Source organism: Brachyhypopomus gauderio, chromosome 15, assembly GCF_052324685.1.
Source record: "Brachyhypopomus gauderio isolate BG-103 chromosome 15, BGAUD_0.2, whole genome shotgun sequence".
Classification (NCBI taxonomy): domain Eukaryota; kingdom Metazoa; phylum Chordata; class Actinopteri; order Gymnotiformes; family Hypopomidae; genus Brachyhypopomus; species Brachyhypopomus gauderio.
In genome coordinates this window covers 16,607,022-16,629,130 of record NC_135225.1, presented here as the reverse complement: position 1 = coordinate 16,629,130, position 22,109 = coordinate 16,607,022, and the positions used below count along the sequence as shown (strand labels likewise).

Below are 22,109 nucleotides of genomic sequence, written 5' to 3'. Positions count from 1 at the left end.
TCTTTGTCGTCCGTTAAGGTAAAACAATCCCACACAACTGACATTTTTACAGATAACTTCACATTTACATGGCCGTCTTAATGGTTAGGAGATGCCGCTGAGCTAAATTGGGGAGATGCTATGCTCGTGTGCTGAAGGTGTGCTGGACTGGATTTTACTCTCACTGGCAAAAACACAGCAAAAACTGGAATGGATTATCTAAATGGGTGCGCTGGAAAACACGGATCGTACTATCTCAAAAAAAATAAATAAATAAATAAATCAACTGGATCGGCATTTTCTCATTCCTGCCGATCCGATACAGATACGCATTTTTTGGAAATATCGATCGGGACAAGCCTAACAGTGAATATTCAAAGCCTACTCTGGGTAGTGAGTGGAGAGGAAATTATCAAATTGTTACAGCCCAGCTTATGTCTTCACTTTCAAGTTCACCACATATTAAGCAGCAACATGGTTTCGTCAAGGGCATGCCATTTTCCCATGCACCTTTATTTAATGCACCTGAATTTCAATTCAGTGGACTCAACTTTACATATCAGCCGAGCCTGATGACAAACTCAGTTTAGGAAAAATTGATGCCTGTGTAAGAGATATTAAATGCTGGATGTCTCTAAACTTCCTCCAACTAAATGAGGACAAAACAGAAGTTCTCCTTGTGGGCCCTAAGGCCGCTAGACAAAAAATTCCAGATCTAATGCTTAATCTTGCAGACTATCCCATTACACCTGGCACAGTAGCCAAAAACCTAGGCGTCATACTCGACTCCGACCTATCATTTGATAAATACATAGATAATACTACTAGGATAGCTATTCTACATCTCCGCAACATTGACAAATTAAGAAATTCATTATCACAGCATGATGCAGAAAAATTGGTGCACGCCTTTGTTGGCTCTAGATTAGACTACTGCAATGCACTACTGTCAGGATGTTCAAATAGGAATCTAAATAAACTTCAAATAGTTCAAAATGCCACAGCCAGAGTTCTGACCAGAACTAGAAAATTTCAACATATTACACCAGTCCTATCAGCTCTGCATTGGCTCCCAGTTAAATTCCGTATCGATTTAAAAATTCTATTATTAACATATAAAGCACTGCACGGGCTTGCTCCTGAATACCTCCAGGAACTTATTTCCTACTATGAACCCCCACGTCCACTAAGATCACAGGGTGCTGGTCTTTTGTTAGTTCCACAAATTAATAAGGTAACAGCAGGGGGAAGAGCCTTTTCTTATAAGGCCCCCCAGCTTTGGAACAACCTTCCAAAATGAGTACGGGACTCTGACACAGTCACAATTTTTAAGTCTAGTTTGAAAACCCACCTATTTGGTTTAGCGTTTGATAATTAACATCCCCCCTTAGATAAAGGTACAGATCCAGGGGTTCATAGACGAAGGGTTTTATGGTAGACTGGGGCGCTGGTGCTGTCGTCCTGTCACTGCTCGTGGTCACTCAAGTTTGTTGACAGGGCAGTGGATGGATGCCATTGTCTCAGAATGTCCCCAAGCCTATGTTACCTTCTGGTTCTGCCTTTTTAGCTAGGCTGTAATAGTTTAACTTAATGCCGGAGTTGCTGCCACACTCCAGAAATGTGTTTAATTTCATCTGTCCTGTATATGTCCTCATACAGAGCTAATTTTCCCTGTTTTATTTTCTCCACATGGCTGCCCGCCTGCTCGAGGAAATAGGAGATGAGGAGAGACAAGCGATCCATCCAGTGCCAGCCACCTACTGCCTGACCGGATGAGCCTACACCATGGACATTACTACATCTTTTCCTTTTTTAATTTCTTTCTGTTTAAATTGTTGTTGTTGTCATGGTGACCGGTGTCGGCCAGAGGAGGATGGGTTCCCCCCCTGAGTCTTGGTTCCTCTCAAGGTTTCTTTCTCATGCAAAAAAACTAGGGAGTTTTTCCTTGCCACTGTCGCCCTTGGCTTGCTCACTGGGGGCTAGGACTCAGCACTTGTAAAGCTGCTTTGTGACAACAACTGTTGTAAAAAGCACTATATAAATAAAATTTGATTGATTGATTTGATAGATAACTAGCAAAAGGTTACATTTTTAAAATGAAGCCCTGAAGTCATTCCATTAAAGCAATTTTAGAGCAGATGAGTAATTTGAGTTAGTTACAGTGAAAAAATGTCTACATTAGTCTCCATTTAGTGCAAGGATTACTACTCCACAAAGACCTAGGACAAGTGTTGAGTACAATGTGTGCAAATTAACAACATAGTGCATAGTATTCAAATTGACAAGGCAAGTTACAGTAATTTAGCCTTGGTAAATGAATTCAGAGTTGTTGATTTCTAGTCAAATAACTGAGGAACGACTAATTCAAGAGAATGGTAAGCTCAGACCAAAGGCATTGTTCAAATGATCAAAACTAAAATGCCTAAATTGTAAACAAAATGGGTTTCCTTACACAGAAAAATACAATGGACAAAAAACACCCACACTGAACACAGTCCATGACGAGGAATATAGTGGTCCACTCCTAACTCAAGGCTTGAAGGAGAACTTGCATATACCACTAAGCATGCAAAATCTTGGTTATACCTTAAATATGCCTCAAAACGGGGCCTCTACAACGGTTTCACAACCATTTTTGCAATAGTCAGAGTTATGAAACAGCCAGCACACAAGTTGCTAGCATTAATGCTGAGATTCTTTTATTTGAACAGTAATTTCATGATGCAAGTCTCCCAATAGACTCATTTTAAAAGGGTTTTCTCAACAAACATCAATCAAAGAAGAGAACATTTTTTATTTTGTTTTTCACAAAACTGGGATCATTGCACTGTGATTTCTAGCCTAGTACTGTAAATTAAGAACAATGTGTTATACATTTCATGATCCAAAAGCAAGTTCTATTAAATCACAAGTTTGGATCAATTTTGCACCAAGCAAATAATCTGCACAGCGGGAAAATATGTGCACACAGGCTAAGGCTATTTTAGGTCTATCCTAGAGGACAAATCTGGAATACAAGTTTTCACATCCATGTAATCTCCACTTACCCACATACAAACTGCAGTTAAACTTCTTCCAGCCCAGTCCATCACATTGAAGAGCAAGAAGCAAGCCACAGGAATGAAATAAATATCTGACAAAAAAGGAAGCAAGTAAATAAGAGCATGATGAGCACTGTAATATACATGTCATTTAAAGTTTATGTACATACACACTTACACCAAACATGTCCAACAGCAACAGATGACTTGACCTCTACAGTCACAGCAGGGAAAATGCCAATAGTGATCGCGAATACAAAACACACGGACAGTGCCATCACCCATATCTATAGGGGAGGAATACAAAACAGTGAACCAGCAGCCATACATAGCCTATAGGCATATTCATATTATAATAAAAGGGCCAAAATGTTATGGTCCAGGCCTACCCCTTGCTTGGAGATTGTTCTGAAAACACTGAAACTTGCACATTGTTTGTTTTTATAAGGTACCTTCTTAAAGATTGAAAATACACAGATAGTATGTGTGGCTTCCTCATCATTGAGGCGGACTACAGGTGTCTTCTCCCCAGGGCTTTCTGTGGAACAAACATGCAGCCATCCATTTAAAGTTTAAGACAATCTGAAATCATATGCTATAAGTTAAAGTGACGCTGGTACCCAAACTAATACGAAGAATAATCACTGGGGACTAACAAGCTGGGTGCTAAAACATCTTAAATGAGTTTAGTTCTGCTTTGCACTGCAAACACAGCATCATTTAAATACTGATAAGGTTAAAGCAGACTAATTAAATACATTATTTGAGTGCTCTAGGTATCAGTCATGTGAACTCGTGTTTACTGGAGTTTGACACATTTCAGCAGAACACCTTTAACTTGACAAGACTGTTCTACCTTTGGACAACAGATCCATCTTGTTTTCCTCATCTGTGCCAGGTTTTGAGCTATTGGTATCTGAGTAATGCTGAAAAAAATCCTGAAAGCCCAAGAAAAAGATTGGTTAGTGGTGGGCATACTAAAAGCATTAATTTGCTGTTTAGCTAAAAGTATTCTGAGCTTAAACCACTGTAACTTTTGTAACTTTGCAAGTTTACAAATTGAGCCCAATTGTAGTATTGCAATGTCAAATATCCTATGCCAAACCATAAGCACTTCAGCACTTCCTCAACACATTTTAGCAAATTATTTAATGAGCTTTGGACATACCATTTTTGGCAGAGCAATGTAGGACACGATGGCCAGAAGTATAACAACACATGCAGTGATGAAATACCCAAAGGCACTAGCCTGCAGCTCTGAGCCAGCTATGGGGGGGGGGGGGGGGGGGGGGGGGGGGGGGGGAGAAAAAAACAAAAAAACACTGATCATGCACCTGAAAGATCTTTGAAACAAACAAACCTTTAAAAAGTAGCTAAACTCAAAAACTGCAGAATATTGCCTAGCATTCATTTTGGTTGGGACATTATATGACTGAAGAAATACATACTGGCAAGCGCACAGATCATGGAAAATGCTGCAAAGGTTCCAGCAAGGCCTTGGCCACTCATGATGGGAGTGGTATAGGAGGCTGGCAGCAAACCGGCCAAACCAAATAGACTCCCTTGCAGAATTGCACCAAATGCTGCAGATAAGACATGGTGAGAAAAAGTAGTGAGAAGGAAAGACACACCCTCATCAAAATGCGAGAGCTGAGCATATGGTATACAACACAACACCCGAGAGAATAGCAAAGATTAGTTCCCAGCAAGCACTGCTTTTGATGTTGTCTCTTCTAAACCACTATGTAATAATAGCATCAAAAGAAGTCAAGTCTATGATGTTAGCCTATTATCCCCACACCAAGGAACGCAGAACCAATGTGCACTGTGAAGTACTCACAGTTGATGCAGATGATTTTGATCATGGTGAAGGTAAAAAAGGGCAGAGGTGCCATGTCCACCTTCACCAACAATGCAGTGATCAGAAACACCACCAGGATAACTGAGAGACTGCCACAGATTCTCAATTTCTGTGGGATTCTGAAAGGAGAAAACAAAATTAACATTCCTTAAATTATGTTTGCCTGATGTAAATGAATGAGTATGGGATAGCTCTCAATCCCACTCTTTTAAATAAAACAAACATGCACTCTAGGATGTTGAACTTCTTGGAGGGATTAAACACTCACAAACTGACTTTATGGAATTTGACCTAAGCCTATGAACAAAAGAACCGAGATGAAGGACAAGGCTAAGGTCTGATCATGGTAGAGTTTATGTGGTTTATTGGACCAGAATTCGATAGAGCAATGATTGGTCAGAAGAGTGTAAAACTTGAGACTCAAAGATTGTCAGTCTCAATCAGGTGCTTGCAGGTTTCATGCAAAGGTGCATGGAACTCATCTTACCTCTGATGGATGAAGGAGTTAAGGCAGGTGAAGATGAGCATTGGCACCATAGCACATAGGGTCATCACATTATTGAACTTGGACTCCAGGACATTACGCGAGTCAACACCTGCTACCGTGCCATTGGCTGTCTGGTTGCCCACAGCTCCGTTTGGGAGTGTGTCCTTCAGCCGGCTAGTGAAGTACTGTGGAGAAAATATATCCAAAAAAGATGGACAAAATAGAAAGATTTTGTAATACATGTTGAAGAAAACTACATGGCTCATTTTGATTTCTCTTCTATTTCTTTAATAGAGTAGAAAAAGTCCTTATGAGTATTCTGAGAGCAAAACTCCGGAGACAGTAAATATGGATCCTGCCACCAGCTGTTTATGGTTTTGTTTTGCAGTTGGAGAAATCTCAAGTTCAAATCACTTGAATCTTCAAGTCTTATGTAAGCATCATAATGTTCATTATTAACAAATGCCCCCAAAACTAAAAATGAATACCACTGTGCAACACCAATACTTACACTTGCTAGAGAGTCTAATCTAGTAGATTCACCACTGAGGCAGGACATTTTATGCTGGGATCAGAATACATGTATTCATCTTGATTTTGACCCAATACAAGTCTGAGGAAAGTCCAGCATGTAAATTTCCCATTTCCTGTAATAATATGTTCATTTTATATAGCGCCTTTCTCAAACCCAAGGTCGCTGTACACAAATGAAAGGGGAAAAATACAGGGCTTAGAAAGAGCGGAAATATTGAGAAAAGAGGAAAGTCTTGAGTTGAGTTTTGAAAGTAGAGAGAGAGTCAGAGGAGCGAATAGAGGGAGGTAACGAATTCCAGAGGGTGGGGGCAGCAACACTGAATGATCTGCCACCCATAGTAGAGAGTCTGTGTCGTGGGACGGAGAGCAAACCTAGGTTAGAGGACCTGAGCTGACGTGATGAGGTATGAAGGTGGAGAAGGTTGGAGAGATAGGAGGGTGCAAGACCATGCAGAGATTTGAAAGTTAGGAGTAGGATTTTATAGTGGATGCGTTCAGAGATAGGAAGCCAGTGTAACTGATGGAGGATAGGAGTGATGTGTGCAGATTTCACTGTAGAGTTTGATAACTCATACATCATGCTCATTCATGCACAAAGACATGAATCATGATTGGAGCGTGTCAAACAAGCAGTACTGCCAGTCTCCCGATCAAGACATAACATATCATGTAGTCTGATCCTGGCATTATGAATTGCTCAATCTTCCATATCATGATTATATCTATAATTCCCATTTTAAATAGACTTTTGATGTGCAATTTGTAAAATGTGTCATTTTTAAACACGAGACAGGACAAAAATGAAAAAAATACTATGGGAAAACATTTTTTGCTATTTGAAGTAAGTGATGTCTAATAAAAACATAGCTACTGGGCATGTCTGAACATTCATATAGACCAGGTATCACCAAATGGCGGACCGCGGTCCGGATCCGGACCCGAACGCCGTCCTGTCCGGACCCAATCACATTCCTGATTAACTGGATACGGACCCAAATGCCAAAAAAATGTTAACGGGAGACTATATTTTAAACCGGAGAATTTATTTTACCCATTTGAGTGTTACGTTGCCCCCCCCCCCCCCCCCCCCCCCCCCCCCCACCCCCCCCCACCCCCCGCTCAACAACTTTCGTTCGCCACCTAAGGTCTGAGCTATCTGCCAAAAATGGACCGCGGAAAGATTTAATTGATTACCCCTGATATAGACTCACCGGCCACTTTATTAGGTACACCTTGCTAGTACTGGGTTGGACCCAATTTTGCCCTCAGAACTGTCTTAATCCTTTGTGGCATAGATTCAACAAGGTACTGGAAACATTCCTCAGAGTCTGGTCCATATCGACATGATGGCATTACACAGTTGTTGCGGATCTCGGACATGATGCGAATCTCCCGTTCCACCACATCCCAAAGGTGCTCTATTGGATTGAGAGCTGGTGTAAAGGCCATTCGAGTACAGTAAACTCATTGTCGTGTTCAAGAAACCAGTCTGAGATTATTGACGCTTTGACATGGTGCGTTGTCCTGGTGGAAGTAGCCATCAGAAGATGGCTACACTTGTCATAAAGCAGGGGTCACCAACCTTTTTGAAACTGGGAGCTACTTCTTGGATACCAATTATTGCGGAGGGCTACCAGATTAATACGCACCAATTGAACGGACAGTTGTTGAGTAGGGGTGGATGGGGGAGGAATTGGTGTCAATTGCTAAGCGGGAAGACCGCTAGCAACCGCGGAAAATCTATAATAGTAGCAAAAACATAAACGATGCAGCGCTTTGGTGCATGGCACTATAGTGAGCTATTTTTAAAACAAGTGACCCCTGTCATAAAGGGATGGACATGGTCAGCAACAATACTCAGGTAGGTTGTGGTATTGACATGATGCTCAAGTGGTACTAATGGGCCCAAAGAGTGACAGGAAAATATCTCCTACATCTTTGCATCACTAGCACCAGCCTGAAAAGTTGATACAAGGCAGGATGGATTCATGCTTTCATGTTGTTGGCACCAAATTCTGACCCTACCATCCAAATGTCGCAGCAGAAATCATGAGACCCATTAGACCAGGCAGCATTTTTCCAATCTTCTATTGTCCAATTTTGGTGAGCCTGTGTGAATTGTAGCCTCAGTTTCCTGTTCTTAGCTGACAGGAGTGGCACCCGGTGTGGTCTTCTGCTGCTGTAGCCCATCCACCTGAAGGTTCGACGTGTTGTGCGTTCAGAGATGCTCATCTGCATGCCTTGTTTTTAATTACTGGTTATTTGAGCTACTGTTGCCATTCTATCAGCTCGAACCAGTCTGGCCATTCTCCTCTGACAACAAGACATTTGCACATACAGAACTGCCACTCTAGATAGACCATTCTCTGTAAACCATAGGAGATGGTGGTGTGTGAAAATCCCAGTAGATCAGCAGTTTCTGAAATACTAAGACCAGCCCACCTGGCACCAACAACCATGCCACGTCCAAAGTCACTTAAATCACATTTGTTCTCCATTCTGATGCTCGGTTTGAACTGCAGCAGATTGTCTTGGCCATATCTACACGCCAAAATGCATCGAGTTGCTGCCATGTGATTGGCTGATTCAACATTTGCATTAATGAGCAGTTCTACAGGTGAACCCAATTAAGTGGCCGGTAAGTGTATATCTGTAGCTCAAATGGAATTCTCAACTCAATTCTCAAAATTTTCCATACAATATTACCATGGTAGCAGTCATAAAGAAGTTCCAAGGCAGCAGAGTTCCAAGCCCCAAGATGAAAAATATGATCCATACAGCATGATACCTGCCAAAACACACAGCATGACACACCTGGACAATGCAAGTCAGCAGCATGTGGTTGATCATGAATACATCACTCACCTGTCTCGAGGAGCATTAATGGCAGTCATCGTTTCCTGGAGCTGGAAAGCTACTTGGCTTCAAAAGCTGGGACCTGCAAATCTGCAATAACAGCAAGTTACAAATATGCAGACATTATGTATTTGGGTCAAATAAACACTCGTTTATATAAAAACAATAGTCATCAGTAACATTTTTAATGTTAAATGTTTTCATTGACATATTTCTTCATAGCCCTATAGGTACAAAAATATACATTTAATAATGATGTGTTATCAACACTGGACCCTCATTTTAACAGACACATCGTTCACATCCCATAGAAAGGAGTGTCATTTACTATTTGGCCTACTGCTAAATCCTCAGCAAAGACCAGACATTGTAAAACACACAAAAGCTACAGCTACGAAAGGATGTTCATTAACACCTTCCTCCACCCTCTTGAGGGGCTCCATTATTAAACCCTCAACCATTTCCAAACCTATTGGTTAGTATGACAGTGAAAATTTACCGTAAAGAAACTCTAAAAAGATGATCATTCATAAACAGCAGTAAATAGGTAAGTTTAAAAAAAGAATCCCAACATCCCATCCTATTAGGGCTTAACAAATCTAAAGCACAATTATCTCACTAGATAATTACATCAAGAACAGAACACTCAAAAACTCTAAAGCACTCAACAACTACTAAAAGCCTATAAGAATATTTATACAAGTTAAATTAAAATTTAAAATCTCTTACGTGTTCCTCTATCTGCCTCAAGTTACAACTATGGAAATAGCTGCTAGACAAAACTCAAATTTATAGTACATTCCACGAGACATGAGGCGAGGCAAAAGAAGCCCTAGTTTTGCTCTCAGCCCAGCCTCTGGGACCCTAGCCCTGCCCAGTACGGAGTATAAATGAGTCGTGGGGATGATTTAAAGGATTTTAAGATGATTTAAATAGTTATCCCCAATAAGGAATGTAGGTGGAGTTGATAGATAAAGCTATACTGAGTACTGATCTCTGTGACCACAAAACCCTTGAGGTGCAGTGAATTCCAGTGAGGAGCATGTCTGGTGCATTATTATTATGCCTAATTATTTTTTATATAAAGCAGCCTTTATTGAGGAAAAGTAAAGTATGTGAGATTATGGATATTCCAACTGATCAGATTCATACATTAATAAATCAAAGTGTTCACAGTCATAAATGCACCATACATCACATGTCTGTCAAAACATTCAGTTCTGGTATTTTGGGAGAAGCATCAATCAGCCATATAACTGAAGCATCTTGCCTTGTGACAGTATTCAATTTCAAAGAACTGGGCCTTGATAAAACACATAGCACAACCTGCACACATACAGAACAGCAATGGCCAATCAAGACCTCAAACTGTTGCCAAAAAACTTTAAATGGTATCCATTAAAGACATTCAATGCAATCATCCATCTGTCTTCATGCCTAGATAGTCTTTTGCACAATGCATTTTTTTATTTCTCTGCTATGCCCCTCTCATTTGGGAATTTCACAGAAAGAGTTTGTTAATATTTATGCTTAGCTGGCCTGAGATTTCTTAAGCGTTTATAAGAATCTAAAGTGCACAAAGATAGAGCCAGCAGTGCTGACTGCTGCCCTGTTCAGCTGACCAGACAATATGGAAGAATAACTCCTCTTTTACCAGACATTTAGGCCCTTTTACCCAAATCTGAGATTCCAACTTGTCACTGCAATAATCATCGTAAAACCAGCTTGTGACATGACTATGAGGACTGTTCTCTGTAGTATGTACAGTGCACAGAGGACAGTACCAAAAATGTTAAATTAAGCTTTTTAAACCTGCTTAAATTCAATATCTTACTTGTCTGGTGCAAGTTTGCAAAATGTAAGCTACTAGGTTCATCCATTTACTGCTCATCCTCTATTTAGCAAAAGCCTCAAGCAGTGAACAGATCTCCTATTCATAAACATGGTATTTCATTGTACAGAAGCACATGCAAAAAATGAGTTTTTAGCCATGCAGGTCAGCAGAGTCCAGCATTCGCAAATTGCTCAATACACAGTAACTCTGCTCAAAGCCAATGCAGTGTGTTTTTATTAAACAAATTCTGATGCATAACAGCAGTAACAGGACTATCATATGCATAGTCTACATGAAATATAATCATACATTCCTACACCTGTCTCCACTCCTGCAGTGGAAATCAGAGCTTGTTAGAAGCAAACCCCAAACCACTGATTTCAGAAGAACCAGAGATCAGTGTACTGGACTCTGGACAGTTCACCGGGCGTGAAAATATACCTAACTCTCAAAGCAAGTGGAGCTGGGTTCAGAAAAAATCTAATCCAAAACAGATTTGATCCTTAAAAAATAGCTATTGTTCAACACCAAGCAAAATTGTTAACAAATACAGCATGTGGTATTGTACAAATCAAGAAATTCAAGAAAAGAAGTTCTGAAGCTCAGCCAAGAACAAAATTATTTTTCACATCCATCTATGACAAAAACTGGAACAAGAATTTAATTTAGTGAAATGTTGCATAAATTGGCATGTTACATATGACAGTCACTTGCTAGACCTTCACAAAATGCCATTTACCATTATGAAGCCTGAAGGCAGGATGCACAGAAACATTTTTCATACACAGTATTCTGAATTTCATAAACCTCACCCATTTCCATTTATATTTACATGTGTTCCTATTACATTTATACTACAGACTCCTGAAAATGAAATAAAGATTACAGAAATCCTTTAAAGGGGAACATTTTGGGTGGACAGCGGATAGCTATAATGAAGTCATAGCTTGTTCTTTAAAACTGTCCAATAGGTTATGCCAAGGAAAATGAATTTACATGATTTTAAAGCAGGGATGGGGCTTCATCCAACTACCTTGATGACAACTGAAGTAAAACGTTTGAAGTCTAGAACTGAAAGGAACTGGATAACACTAGGGCAATATGCATTCACAGTTTCACATAACATGAAGCATTCCAGCATTTTCCATGCAGCTGAATTTGAGAAGTGACCACCTGCATGGGTAGAGGACAGACAGAACAGACAGGGCTGGAAAGTAAAGTAATTTTCTGCAGTGCCCAATATCAACATTCCTAGATAAAGATAGTGAACCAAATCTGTATGTAGCTAATTTGTTCAGGACATAGCTAGCCTAAATGACAATTTTATAGTGATGCTACAATCCAGCTTGGCCAATGTAAAGTTAAATAAAATATTAAACATCTGATTTTTTTCTGCCCAGTCCTAAGGAATCCCATTAACTGTATATTTCTTGTGAAACATGACCCATATCATGAGCTCAGTCAGTTTATATCAGAAATTCTGTAAAATTGTCCAGAGCATGGGGTTACCACAACTAGGCTCAATAAGAGCACAATAAGATGTCAAAGTTCCATGGTCTGCAACAATTTAAAATTTATTCCTACATAAAAACTACTGTTTATTTAAACCAAATAATTAAATACCCATTAAAAATACTCTGGACATTTAAAAAAATAGACTACTTAAAGTAATAAAATCTTAAAATCATAAGAACCTTGTTGGAAATATTTGCAACACCAAGTTGTTGTTCAATTTTTTAATTCTCACTAAAAATGCAATCTTAATATAAAATGTATTAATCATCAATAGTAACCCAATCATCGCTCATCATGTCCCATAATGCTCAGCTCATAAGTTTTCCAAGCCGTCAGCAGTCATTTAATTGTTTAACATAGTCATATGTCGTCTTATGCATGGAATATACAATGTCATATGTAGGTGTGCTTGTTTGCTATTACACAAATGACTATGGATCCTCCTTAAATTAGTGAGCAGTATGCCATTCACCCACTCCAAGGCCATCCACTCAAATCAGACATTCAGAAATCACCTTGGAAAGCCAGACTGTCTTTAACTAACACTTTTTCAAACTGTGCTCCAACCTTGTGCAGCACACCATTTCAGAACAGTGCCAAGAACTCCAGGAATAGCCTGTATGCTGGGGGTGTTGGGCCCATGGTGAACCTGGGACAGCATGTAACCTGAGGAAAACCAGCAAGCTCTGGTAGTCCAAAACACAGGACACTGGAAGGTCAGTTGAGTAGCCTTCTCCACTGAGACAGCCTAGCTTCAGCAACAGCAATGCAGAACTAGAAAACAACTTTTTTATAAACACACAGTTTGCCAAGAATACCACTAATGTGCAAAAGCTCTAAATCCAATATAGAGCTCAGCCCACTCCATAAACATATCCCTAAGTCACCCATCACACACCTAATGACATGCCCTTCTAATGATGAAAAGCCAATCAAAATTCTGATGACTATCCTGCTTCTTTAGAACAGAGTTTAGTTTGGTAAATGCATAATAATAATAATAATAAATTTTATTTATAAGCGCCTTTCATAACACTCAAGGACACTTTACAAGAAATAAATAAAACAAATTATGAAGAGAACAGAATATGCACCAGAGGACACAATACATACAATAGACAAAGTGAATCATAGGGAACAGGCTATTGTGAACAGGTGAGCATAACAGTGGACCACGGATACAATATAGTGCATGAAGCCCATTTCAGTGTATGTGTGTACTATTGCTGCTACTCAAAGCTGAGTTAGTGGTTAGCCTGGAATCATCTGAACCCAGTAATTCCGTGAGCTCTAACTGCTTGTAAACACCAACATCTCAAAAGTTTTGCCTTCCTTAGCAAGCCAAAACAAATGCCTTGGAAACTGCACAAGCTACACATCTCCTATATAAATGGTGCTAGGATGAGTAAAACTTCCATTTTTTCACAGACTTTTAAAACTCCCCTTAATTTGAAACAGGCCTGGCTCAGCTCTGCTCTATTGTACATGACGTCTTAGAGAACAGGCCTGCTATCAATCCCTTCATTTCGTATCGTTTTTTGTAAATTAAAGTACTGGTTGAGACAGGCTCTGTAAAAACCTGATTGCATTCAAACAATAAAAACAAAATGCCATCCAAAATCTAAACTGGGTCATTCTACCCCCTAAAATCTACATGTAGGCTATTTTCAAAACACTTTATAAACTGCAATTACCAAAGTGTCCACAACATTGTTGTGGTTCTGGGACTTTCAAAATAAGCACATAATACCAGTGCAGTCTGGATATGTGACCGTGCAGGCCTACATGAATGTAGAACTGTGTGGAACTGTGTTTCTGAACCATGTATCTTTGGAGAGCATTTTTAAACGTTTCCTGAGTCAGTAGTGAAGCTCTACAAAGTCCTAGCCAGACTCCAACATCCTTATGGAGCGCTTTCCTCACTGGCATGTGACAGGGGATTCCTTAAGCACATAGTCACTACATTGTTTCAGACCACATGAATCTCGCGTGAAACTCATCTATAGTACAAGACCACATGCTCACGGTCATCCACCTGGCTCAAATAGTTCCCGATGCATTTTTGTACATCTATTTATACAAACGTTCGCCATTAGTGCACACGTTGGCCCCTTTACGGTACCGGTATATGGGCATATTTGGGGCGTCTATCTGGCTCCCATCACAACCATACGAGGTATTCAATGGTCCTTGGTTCATGTGTGTTGGCAAATAGCTTTCATATGGTCACGTAACTTCATTAAATTAAATGAAAGTTCCCTTCATTTTGTGATAAACGTCTAAAAACCTGTTCTAAAATCCTAAAACCTGAGCTGCGGACGTATGTAAATACCAGCACATTTACCGCATAAATTATTTGAACATACGTTATATTACGCATGGAACTTGCAACACTTGACAAATGCGACTTTAGCTTTGACCTCGACGAACATGAACCCGGCTACTTACGCTTACTGCAGATTCACTGTAATCATCTCACCCACACGTGCTACGTAGTATAGGAAGCAAATCCCATATTTTGGAGTACAAAAACGCATTCACTACTTATAACTATACCAACTCTAGCTAGCTAACATACTTAACCATGTATTTGAGCTGTATTTTGCCTGACTACTTAAAAGCTTAAAAAGTTTAAATATGCTGCCCAGTAAAGTTCGCGCTAAATTTAATCCGACACAGCATGGTATCCATGCTTTCTGACTAACATTTCGCAGGAACTAGCTACATTGAGTGACTTACTAAAAGTGTAGCGACGTAGACCCACTTTTATAACCGTATCAGCGCTTAACAACAACGGTACAAAAATAATCACAAGTTACCACCAATAATAATTATAGAAACCGACTTATAACATGCTTCAAGTATCACATGGACATAATATTAATTCCGTTTCTTACGTGAAATTAAATAAAACTATATAACTATATTATTTATCTGTTGACTAAAGGTGGCTATCCTACCTTTTTCGTAGAGATAACACTATCCTCTCGACAAGAAATTAAGTGGGACGGTTGCACGTGTGCTAGACCCGGGGGTTGCGTTCTGTCCAGTCTTTCTTTGTGACGTTTCAATGGCCACAGCTGCAGTGTAACCTGACGACAACTTTGTAAGGTCTGCACAAACCCCTAAAGATTTACGTACTTTAAACGCGCCTTTAAATAGGAAAGTAACAACAGTTGCTGAGGATACAGCGTGAACTCGCAACTTTTCACCCCAACTTACGGTCCTAAAATAGAATGCTAATTGTATGATCCAAAATAATAAAAGATAAAATTAATTAAGTCTGTAAAATGGCTCTAATAAGACTGAAACATTTTCACTACGGAAAGTGCGCTTTGTATGTTCACCAATCCACAAATCCTCGTCACAACAGCCTGAGGGTAGAGAAACAGCACTGTCTGGCCCTGAAGGGGTCTGTACTTAGACTGCAATTGGCCCATCTCGGTGCCAACACAAACTTTGTTCTTTTCCTTTTAATAAATGCCTACTTTTTGCGTTTTTTAAATTCCCAAATTGTGTTTAATTGTACCAGTGAAGTGTCATTTGTGTACACAAGCCAAAAACTCAGGCAGGCAAAACTTCAAATTATGGCTGAATGTAATAAGTACTTACAAGTCACATAACAGCTCACATTGCTTGGTGCAATACAGTCACTGGGGAATTTAAAATAGAATTGGCAGAAGGCTTGTTTTCTTATGGTTTTAGCTGTCAGTGGTTATGTATGGAAGACTTACAACCAGAACGCTTTGCCTCCCACACCCTGTCTAGTTTAACACCAGTCTACAGTGGTATGGGAGGGATAGTCTGGGGGCTGTCCCTGAAAATAACACACAAATACCAAAATTGAGAGTGAGAGAGTTAGCCTCTTAGCATTAATCATTATTGTCTGTAACATTAACTTCAGTATTTGTAATCAGTATCAGTGTTTAGTTATGTACGTCAGTATATATTTGTCTTGTGTTTGTAATATGAAATACAAAACCGTTTCCAAGGTCTTTTCAGACACTTACATTTCCTTTCACAAAACGGCAGCACTGACGATGTTTTTCCACAGCTTGGACCAAGAATGAAAGTTACACACTGCAGTTTTGCTGCCCAAAGTTAATTTTAAATTCTAAGTGCACTATAAACTTCTCTTATTGAGTTAGCAAAACTGAATAGTCAAATACAGACTCACAGTAGATCAACACTCTCTCGCAGGAACACCTAATCCTTAGACTTCTGCTATAACAGAATATGCACAATGCAGAATTGTGTCCATCGAAGGTCAAAACCTAATGAAAAAAGAAAACTCAGTAAGTCTGGTGTCTTGGTCATGGGTAATGTTTATATGTGCCTGGGAGGGGCACAATTTATGCATTACATTTCCATCACAGCACATGAGAAGTGTGCCATTAAAAATTGCGTCATGAGCTAGAAGCTGCTTTAACTGTTTGATGCCTCATATCTAGAGTTAAGTCATCTAAGCTACATCAAATAATAAATCTGTTGTCTATACAAAATCAATAAAAGCGTATGTGAAAATCAATGAAAACTAATGTGAAGAAAAGCTGAAAAAAATTAATTAAAGCTGATGTAAAATGTATTTTGACTGAACATGATCATGAATTCTTCAGGCAACGGTAAATTAAGCTGTAAGTGTGTAGCACCCAATTTTCAGAGATGAGACTGCTTTTAAAAAGGAAAGGTTCTTCTGAACACTGGTTGAAAATGAGCTGAAAGTCCTCTCTTGCTTGTTACCTTTGCTTCTGCAATACTTGTTTGTTTTTTGTTTTTTTACATGCCCAACACAGTAATGTTTCTATGATTAATCAATGCTGGTGGTTAATGGGGAACCTGCAAATGGGAACATTTACAGTAATGCCAAGTTGACAACTTAGTTTAGATATGAAGACTTTAGAAGTCAGAAGTTTCTTTTTTCCAGTTTGCCAAGTCATACAGTTTAGTCATTCATATACTCATAGCATGCACATGACAAAGATGTCATACTGTCACAACTTCACACTGTCACAATATCACAACTTGTGAGTTTATTAGGTATAGCTACTTTAAAGCTGGATCTGTATAACCCATTAATATGTTGATATATAAGCTACCAAACCTTTTCCAGTAAATATCATGTAACTAATTATCTGACAATAACCAACCTTGCTTGGACACAATTGTTTCTGGTGTTTCTTTTTCGTGAATAACTTGTTTTAAATAAAGGTAATGTGAAATCGGGATATTTGTGTATATGTAAATACATGTATTTGCATAAATAATATTTATTATTGTGTGTGCAGTAGAAATATTCATTAAAAGATTCCACTTTAAACCTAAAGTCAACACCACATTACTCAAATAGGTTGACAATATACACAAGATTTGGGGCTCATATATGGGATACAGGTATGCTAGACAGAGATTATGCTAAAAAAGAAGGTTTTTCTTGCAGTATCTGCTCAATGCCACTTAGCAGACAAAAATATAGACTTGAGCCAAGTCTGATCACATAATCACATCATTCTTAGACTATCCCTTATTGGTAAAGGTGATGCTGGTACAACCAGCCCTTTGTTATAACCATCCCCATCCCATGGCTCCCATATTACTAATTTTAGCTCTGAACAAATTTCATATTCCACAAAAAGATGAACTAAAATAAGTTAAATACTAAAAATGCATCATTCGTGTCCTCCGGAACATTCCATCATCTCAGGTTATTATCAGTGAAAATAAAAAGGTCATCTTTCTAAACCTTTTTACGGAGGAGCATCCTGTCACATGTTCAATGTACACAACCTCTCCATTGTTCTAATGCCTTGATCACCTGAGGCTCACCAGGCAAATACAATAAGAGGAAACTTCCATAGTAAATATGGAATGTTTGTAGACCCTTTTGAGTTTTCCACCTTTTGGTACTTTTCAGACTACTCTTAAAGTACCTCTCCTGTCATCAATTAAACTACTAAAATAATATTTGGTAATGTAGTGTGATACTGGTATTTAAAACAGTATACTGAACAAAGTGACGTATGGAGTTATAAATCTATCCTAAACACAGCTGACAATGCGCAAATATGTGTATAGTAGTATTGGATGAGGTTGTGGAGTTGGAGTTGACAAGGCAGATAGCTTGTGGATAAGAACTGTTGTCATGTGTTTGATTGTTGCAAAGCCTCCTCCATGAAGGGAGCAGGGTGAACAATCCATGAGCAGGGTGACAGGGTCCACCATGATTCTGCTGATGCACAAGTATCCCCCTGCTTGGAATACGTGTATCCATGATGTGCTGGGCAGTTTTCATTATGCGCTGGAGAGCTTCTCTTTCCATTGTGGTGCAGCTGCCATACCACCCTGTGATTCAGCAGGTGACGATGCTCCACCACACATCTGTAGAAAGAGGAGAATATTGCTGCACTCATAGAATGTGGCTTGTTGTTGGAATCTAACAAAGAAAAAGAAGAAGAAATTAGAGTAGGCCCAGAATGGTAATGCATTTTATATATTGTTCTCCACAATGTTAACAGGTAGCATGGACTTTGGGCTTGATTGCATTTTCAAACAGATAATAATGGGTTGCTAATGTTAGACATCCTTGATCCCAATTTCCATCTCTGTAAAGACAAGCAACCAGATGTGCCATTACAAAGAAATGCTTTGAGCACCACAGTAGACACTTGAATTAGCCTTATGAACCTTATCTTGCTAACACTATATGAGCAGCTTATGAGGATGACCTTTATTATACGTTCTTCATGAACAACCCAAAGTCATTGGAAACTTTCTTCCAGAATAATGGCAGCTAATTTAGTCTAACATTTGCTACAACTTAGCAGATTTGTTGAACACAGTTAATGGTTAAAACACAAGAAATAAACTTACCAGTTGACCAATGTGTTGGCTTAAACTGTATCCTCAGGATAAATGGATGGAAAAGCATCAGGTTTTTGTGACAAACCCAATCTTTCTTTAAATTACATTTTCCAAACAGAGTTTATCTGCAAATTTGGCTGTGGCAATCTGATTTTTCAAGTAAATTGCAAACATCATGTCTTAGCCATCCATCCATCCATCCATCCATCCATCCATTATCTACCGTTTATTCCGGTAGCAGTCTGAGCAGGGAACCCCAAACCTCCCTCTCCCCAGACAGCTCAGCCAGCTCCTCGGGTGGAACACCAAGACGTTCCCAGGCCAGTCGAGAGACATGTCTTAGCCATTGTTTTGAAAATAGCAAACTTGATAGCAAATATAATTTTATACGTGGCTTCTCTTCTCATACCCCTGTTTCATAGAAAGCCCCACTTCACAAACTGATAGGTCTGGTTCTTTAGGTTTGTGACACATGAAACACTGGCTTTCTGAATTTGTTTTTGAGACAATTATTGCAGTTCCAAGGCCAAAATATTAAGCCTTTTAACAAGGTTAACAACAAATTGTCTGAACAAAAAAATGTAGATGTAGCCTGGTGATGAGTTAGACCCGCTAACGTCTAAGTATTCAGACCCTTCATGGGTCTGACCATGGGGTCAGGGACCAGGGTAAATGAATGTAGCAGTGCAACAGTTATGGTCGAATCTGCTCCACCAAACTTAAATTTTATAACTGCCTCATGTGTGAAAAGGTGGTGGGATAGCTCCCCTATTTTGAGTATAAGCAGTTATCATTTGGGGAATACAGCTGCCACCTCTATGCACTACAACTTTTATTAGTAACTGTCTACAGGCCCCCTAAATACCATAGAAAAGTTATTGATGATTTTACATTCATGCAGTTTTTATTTTTATATCAAGTAACTTTGATGTTATTGCTGAAGAGTTCACATACACAATAAACAAAAATGCCAACAATGGTGTCTATTAGCATGTGACTGGGCCCACTCTCAAAGTGACACTCTGGACTTGTTTATTTCAAAAAGGTCTTAGCATCTCAACCAATGTCAAGGATGTAGCTCTATTACACCACTCCTGCATTTTTTAAATATCTGTCTTCATATCTATGGCCTTATTAGTGGTAGAAAGGCATCCTGTTTATAAGAGGAAAGTAAATTACACCACTAGAGATCTACTTATTAAGTCCATGTCCTCAATAACACACTTATAATCAAGTTCTGCAAATACTCTCAAAGGCAACCTCAAAGCCGGGATTTATATAATCAGTGTGCTGGTGCTTGAAAAAGAGAACAAAATCTATTAAATGCAGAAGTCTCCATGCAGATGCACAAAAACTGCAAAAACGCCTAAATGGCAGTGTAGAAAGGCTGAGTACATGGAAAATTAAACTAGCAAAGCTTTCAAGATTATAATGTAGAAACAAAAAAAGGTCAAATTAAACTAATTTAATGAATTAAATTATAATTTAATTAATCAATTAAATGTAATTAGTCAATAATTTAAACCATACTGTTACTATTACTAAATACTTGTGGAATGTGGAAGCTATTTTGTGATTTGAATACATTACTGATACACTTAAAAAATACAAACCTATTAGGTACCTTAAATCAGTGGAGCCTGACTTACTAACAGTCACTAGAATTTTACATGGTGAGTCAACCTTTTGCCATTATGTGGCAGTCAGTTGGAATAAACTGTCCAAGGCCATGAAGTGTGCACAGACTGTAACCGTTTTCAAAAGCAAATAGAAAACATATCTGTTGTTCTCCCATTCAGACCACGTAAGCTACTGCACATCTGTATAGCACATTGTTTTTTAATGTTTTTTACAGCTTTGATTTGATGCTTGTTTTATTATTCAAATTATTCATACTATTCTATTTCATTATAAAAATCTTTTTTGTACTATTTTAATTTTACTTTACTTTTATCATTTATTGTTTTACTTATTTAATTATATTTACATACTGTCACGGGTAGAGCACGTGTAGAATAAAGGAAGCGAAAACGCAAGTTTCGTGAAAACATGAATTTAATAACCTAAAAAGTACTCAAACAAAACACATGACATTCAGACAATAACCAGTGATGTGCTGGCTGAAACACACTGTTTCTAGGGGGGGTCAGGGGCAGCCATTCTTGCATCCAAAGCCCCCCGCCCCCAAGGCCCCCCTAAATGAGGCGTGGTGATAAAGCAGAATTGGCAACTTAGCGATTTTTTATCCCACCCCCGTCCACTGGATCTCTAGATGTATTAAGCTTTATTATTTTAATTTCTTATGTCTATTTAAAGCATTTCGAATTGCCTATATGTGTAAAAAAGTGCTACACAAATAAACCTGCCTAGCCTAGCCTTGCCAGAAATGCTCTCTTGGGCCTAAACAGAGAACCTGGGTGGCCACTCAGGACTTCCATAGAGTTTTGGCCAAGCAGTTCTTCTTTTCTTCGTATGCCTCGGGTCATAATGCTGAAATGTAAACATTTGCCCCAGCCTGAGATTTCGAGCATACTGGGAACAGGCTGTCATGCAGGATTGCTCTATAGTTTTCTGCATCCATCTCTCCTATCCTGAGAAGTCTCTGAGTCCCTGTCACAGGGAAACATGTCCACAGCATAATAATGCCACCACCATGTTTGATTCTAGAGTTGATTTTAAAACTACCAGCAAAATACTTCAGTCCTTGTTTTAGAAGGCCAGAGATCTTTCTTCCCAGGGTCTGAAAAAACTCCAAGGAAAACAACCAAAAGACTCTAGCATGTCTTTTAGTGAGGGATAGCAGCTGGCCACTCTACCATAAAGGCTTAATTTGGTGATTTGCTATCCTTCTGCAATTTCTATCTCCGCAAAGGAACTCTATATCATATTCCACGATTGTGTTCTTGGTTACCTTTGATCATGGTCCTGCTCCTGATTACTCACAAACTTGTCTTGCAGGTCTACAGATGGCTCAGATTTCACTCATAACTGAAATGTGGCTCAGATTTCACTCATAACTGTAACTGGACTCATGTGATGGGTGATAGAAGTATTATGCAGCAGAGTATGACTGTGAGTGTCATAACAAAAGGTCTGAAACACACACAAAAAAATGTCTTGCTCAAAACGCAAGACTTTCATTTT

At 39.1% G+C, this 22,109-nt stretch overlaps 1 protein-coding gene across 6 annotated transcripts in view; it reads right to left on the bottom strand.

Moving 5' to 3' along the window:
• The window catches only part of slc29a1a (solute carrier family 29 member 1a), a 38,582-nt gene that overhangs the window by 13,279 nt on the left and 3,194 nt on the right, over positions 1-22,109 (bottom strand). Inside the window, exons 2-12 of one of the 6 annotated variants that reach the window (XM_076973769.1) lie at positions 16,285-16,381; positions 8,768-8,848; positions 8,609-8,690; positions 5,369-5,553; positions 4,861-5,000; positions 4,469-4,603; positions 4,189-4,286; positions 3,877-3,958; positions 3,473-3,558; positions 3,199-3,307; positions 3,027-3,112 (exon numbers count right to left, since the gene is read on the bottom strand). In XM_076973769.1, coding sequence (XP_076829884.1) covers positions 3,027-3,112; positions 3,199-3,307; positions 3,473-3,558; positions 3,877-3,958; positions 4,189-4,286; positions 4,469-4,603; positions 4,861-5,000; positions 5,369-5,553; positions 8,609-8,690; positions 8,768-8,796 — 1,032 coding nt within the window. In that variant the 5' untranslated portion in view covers positions 8,797-8,848; positions 16,285-16,381. The other 5 variants (XM_076973770.1, XM_076973773.1, XM_076973768.1 and 2 more) reach the window with 5 other exon arrangements.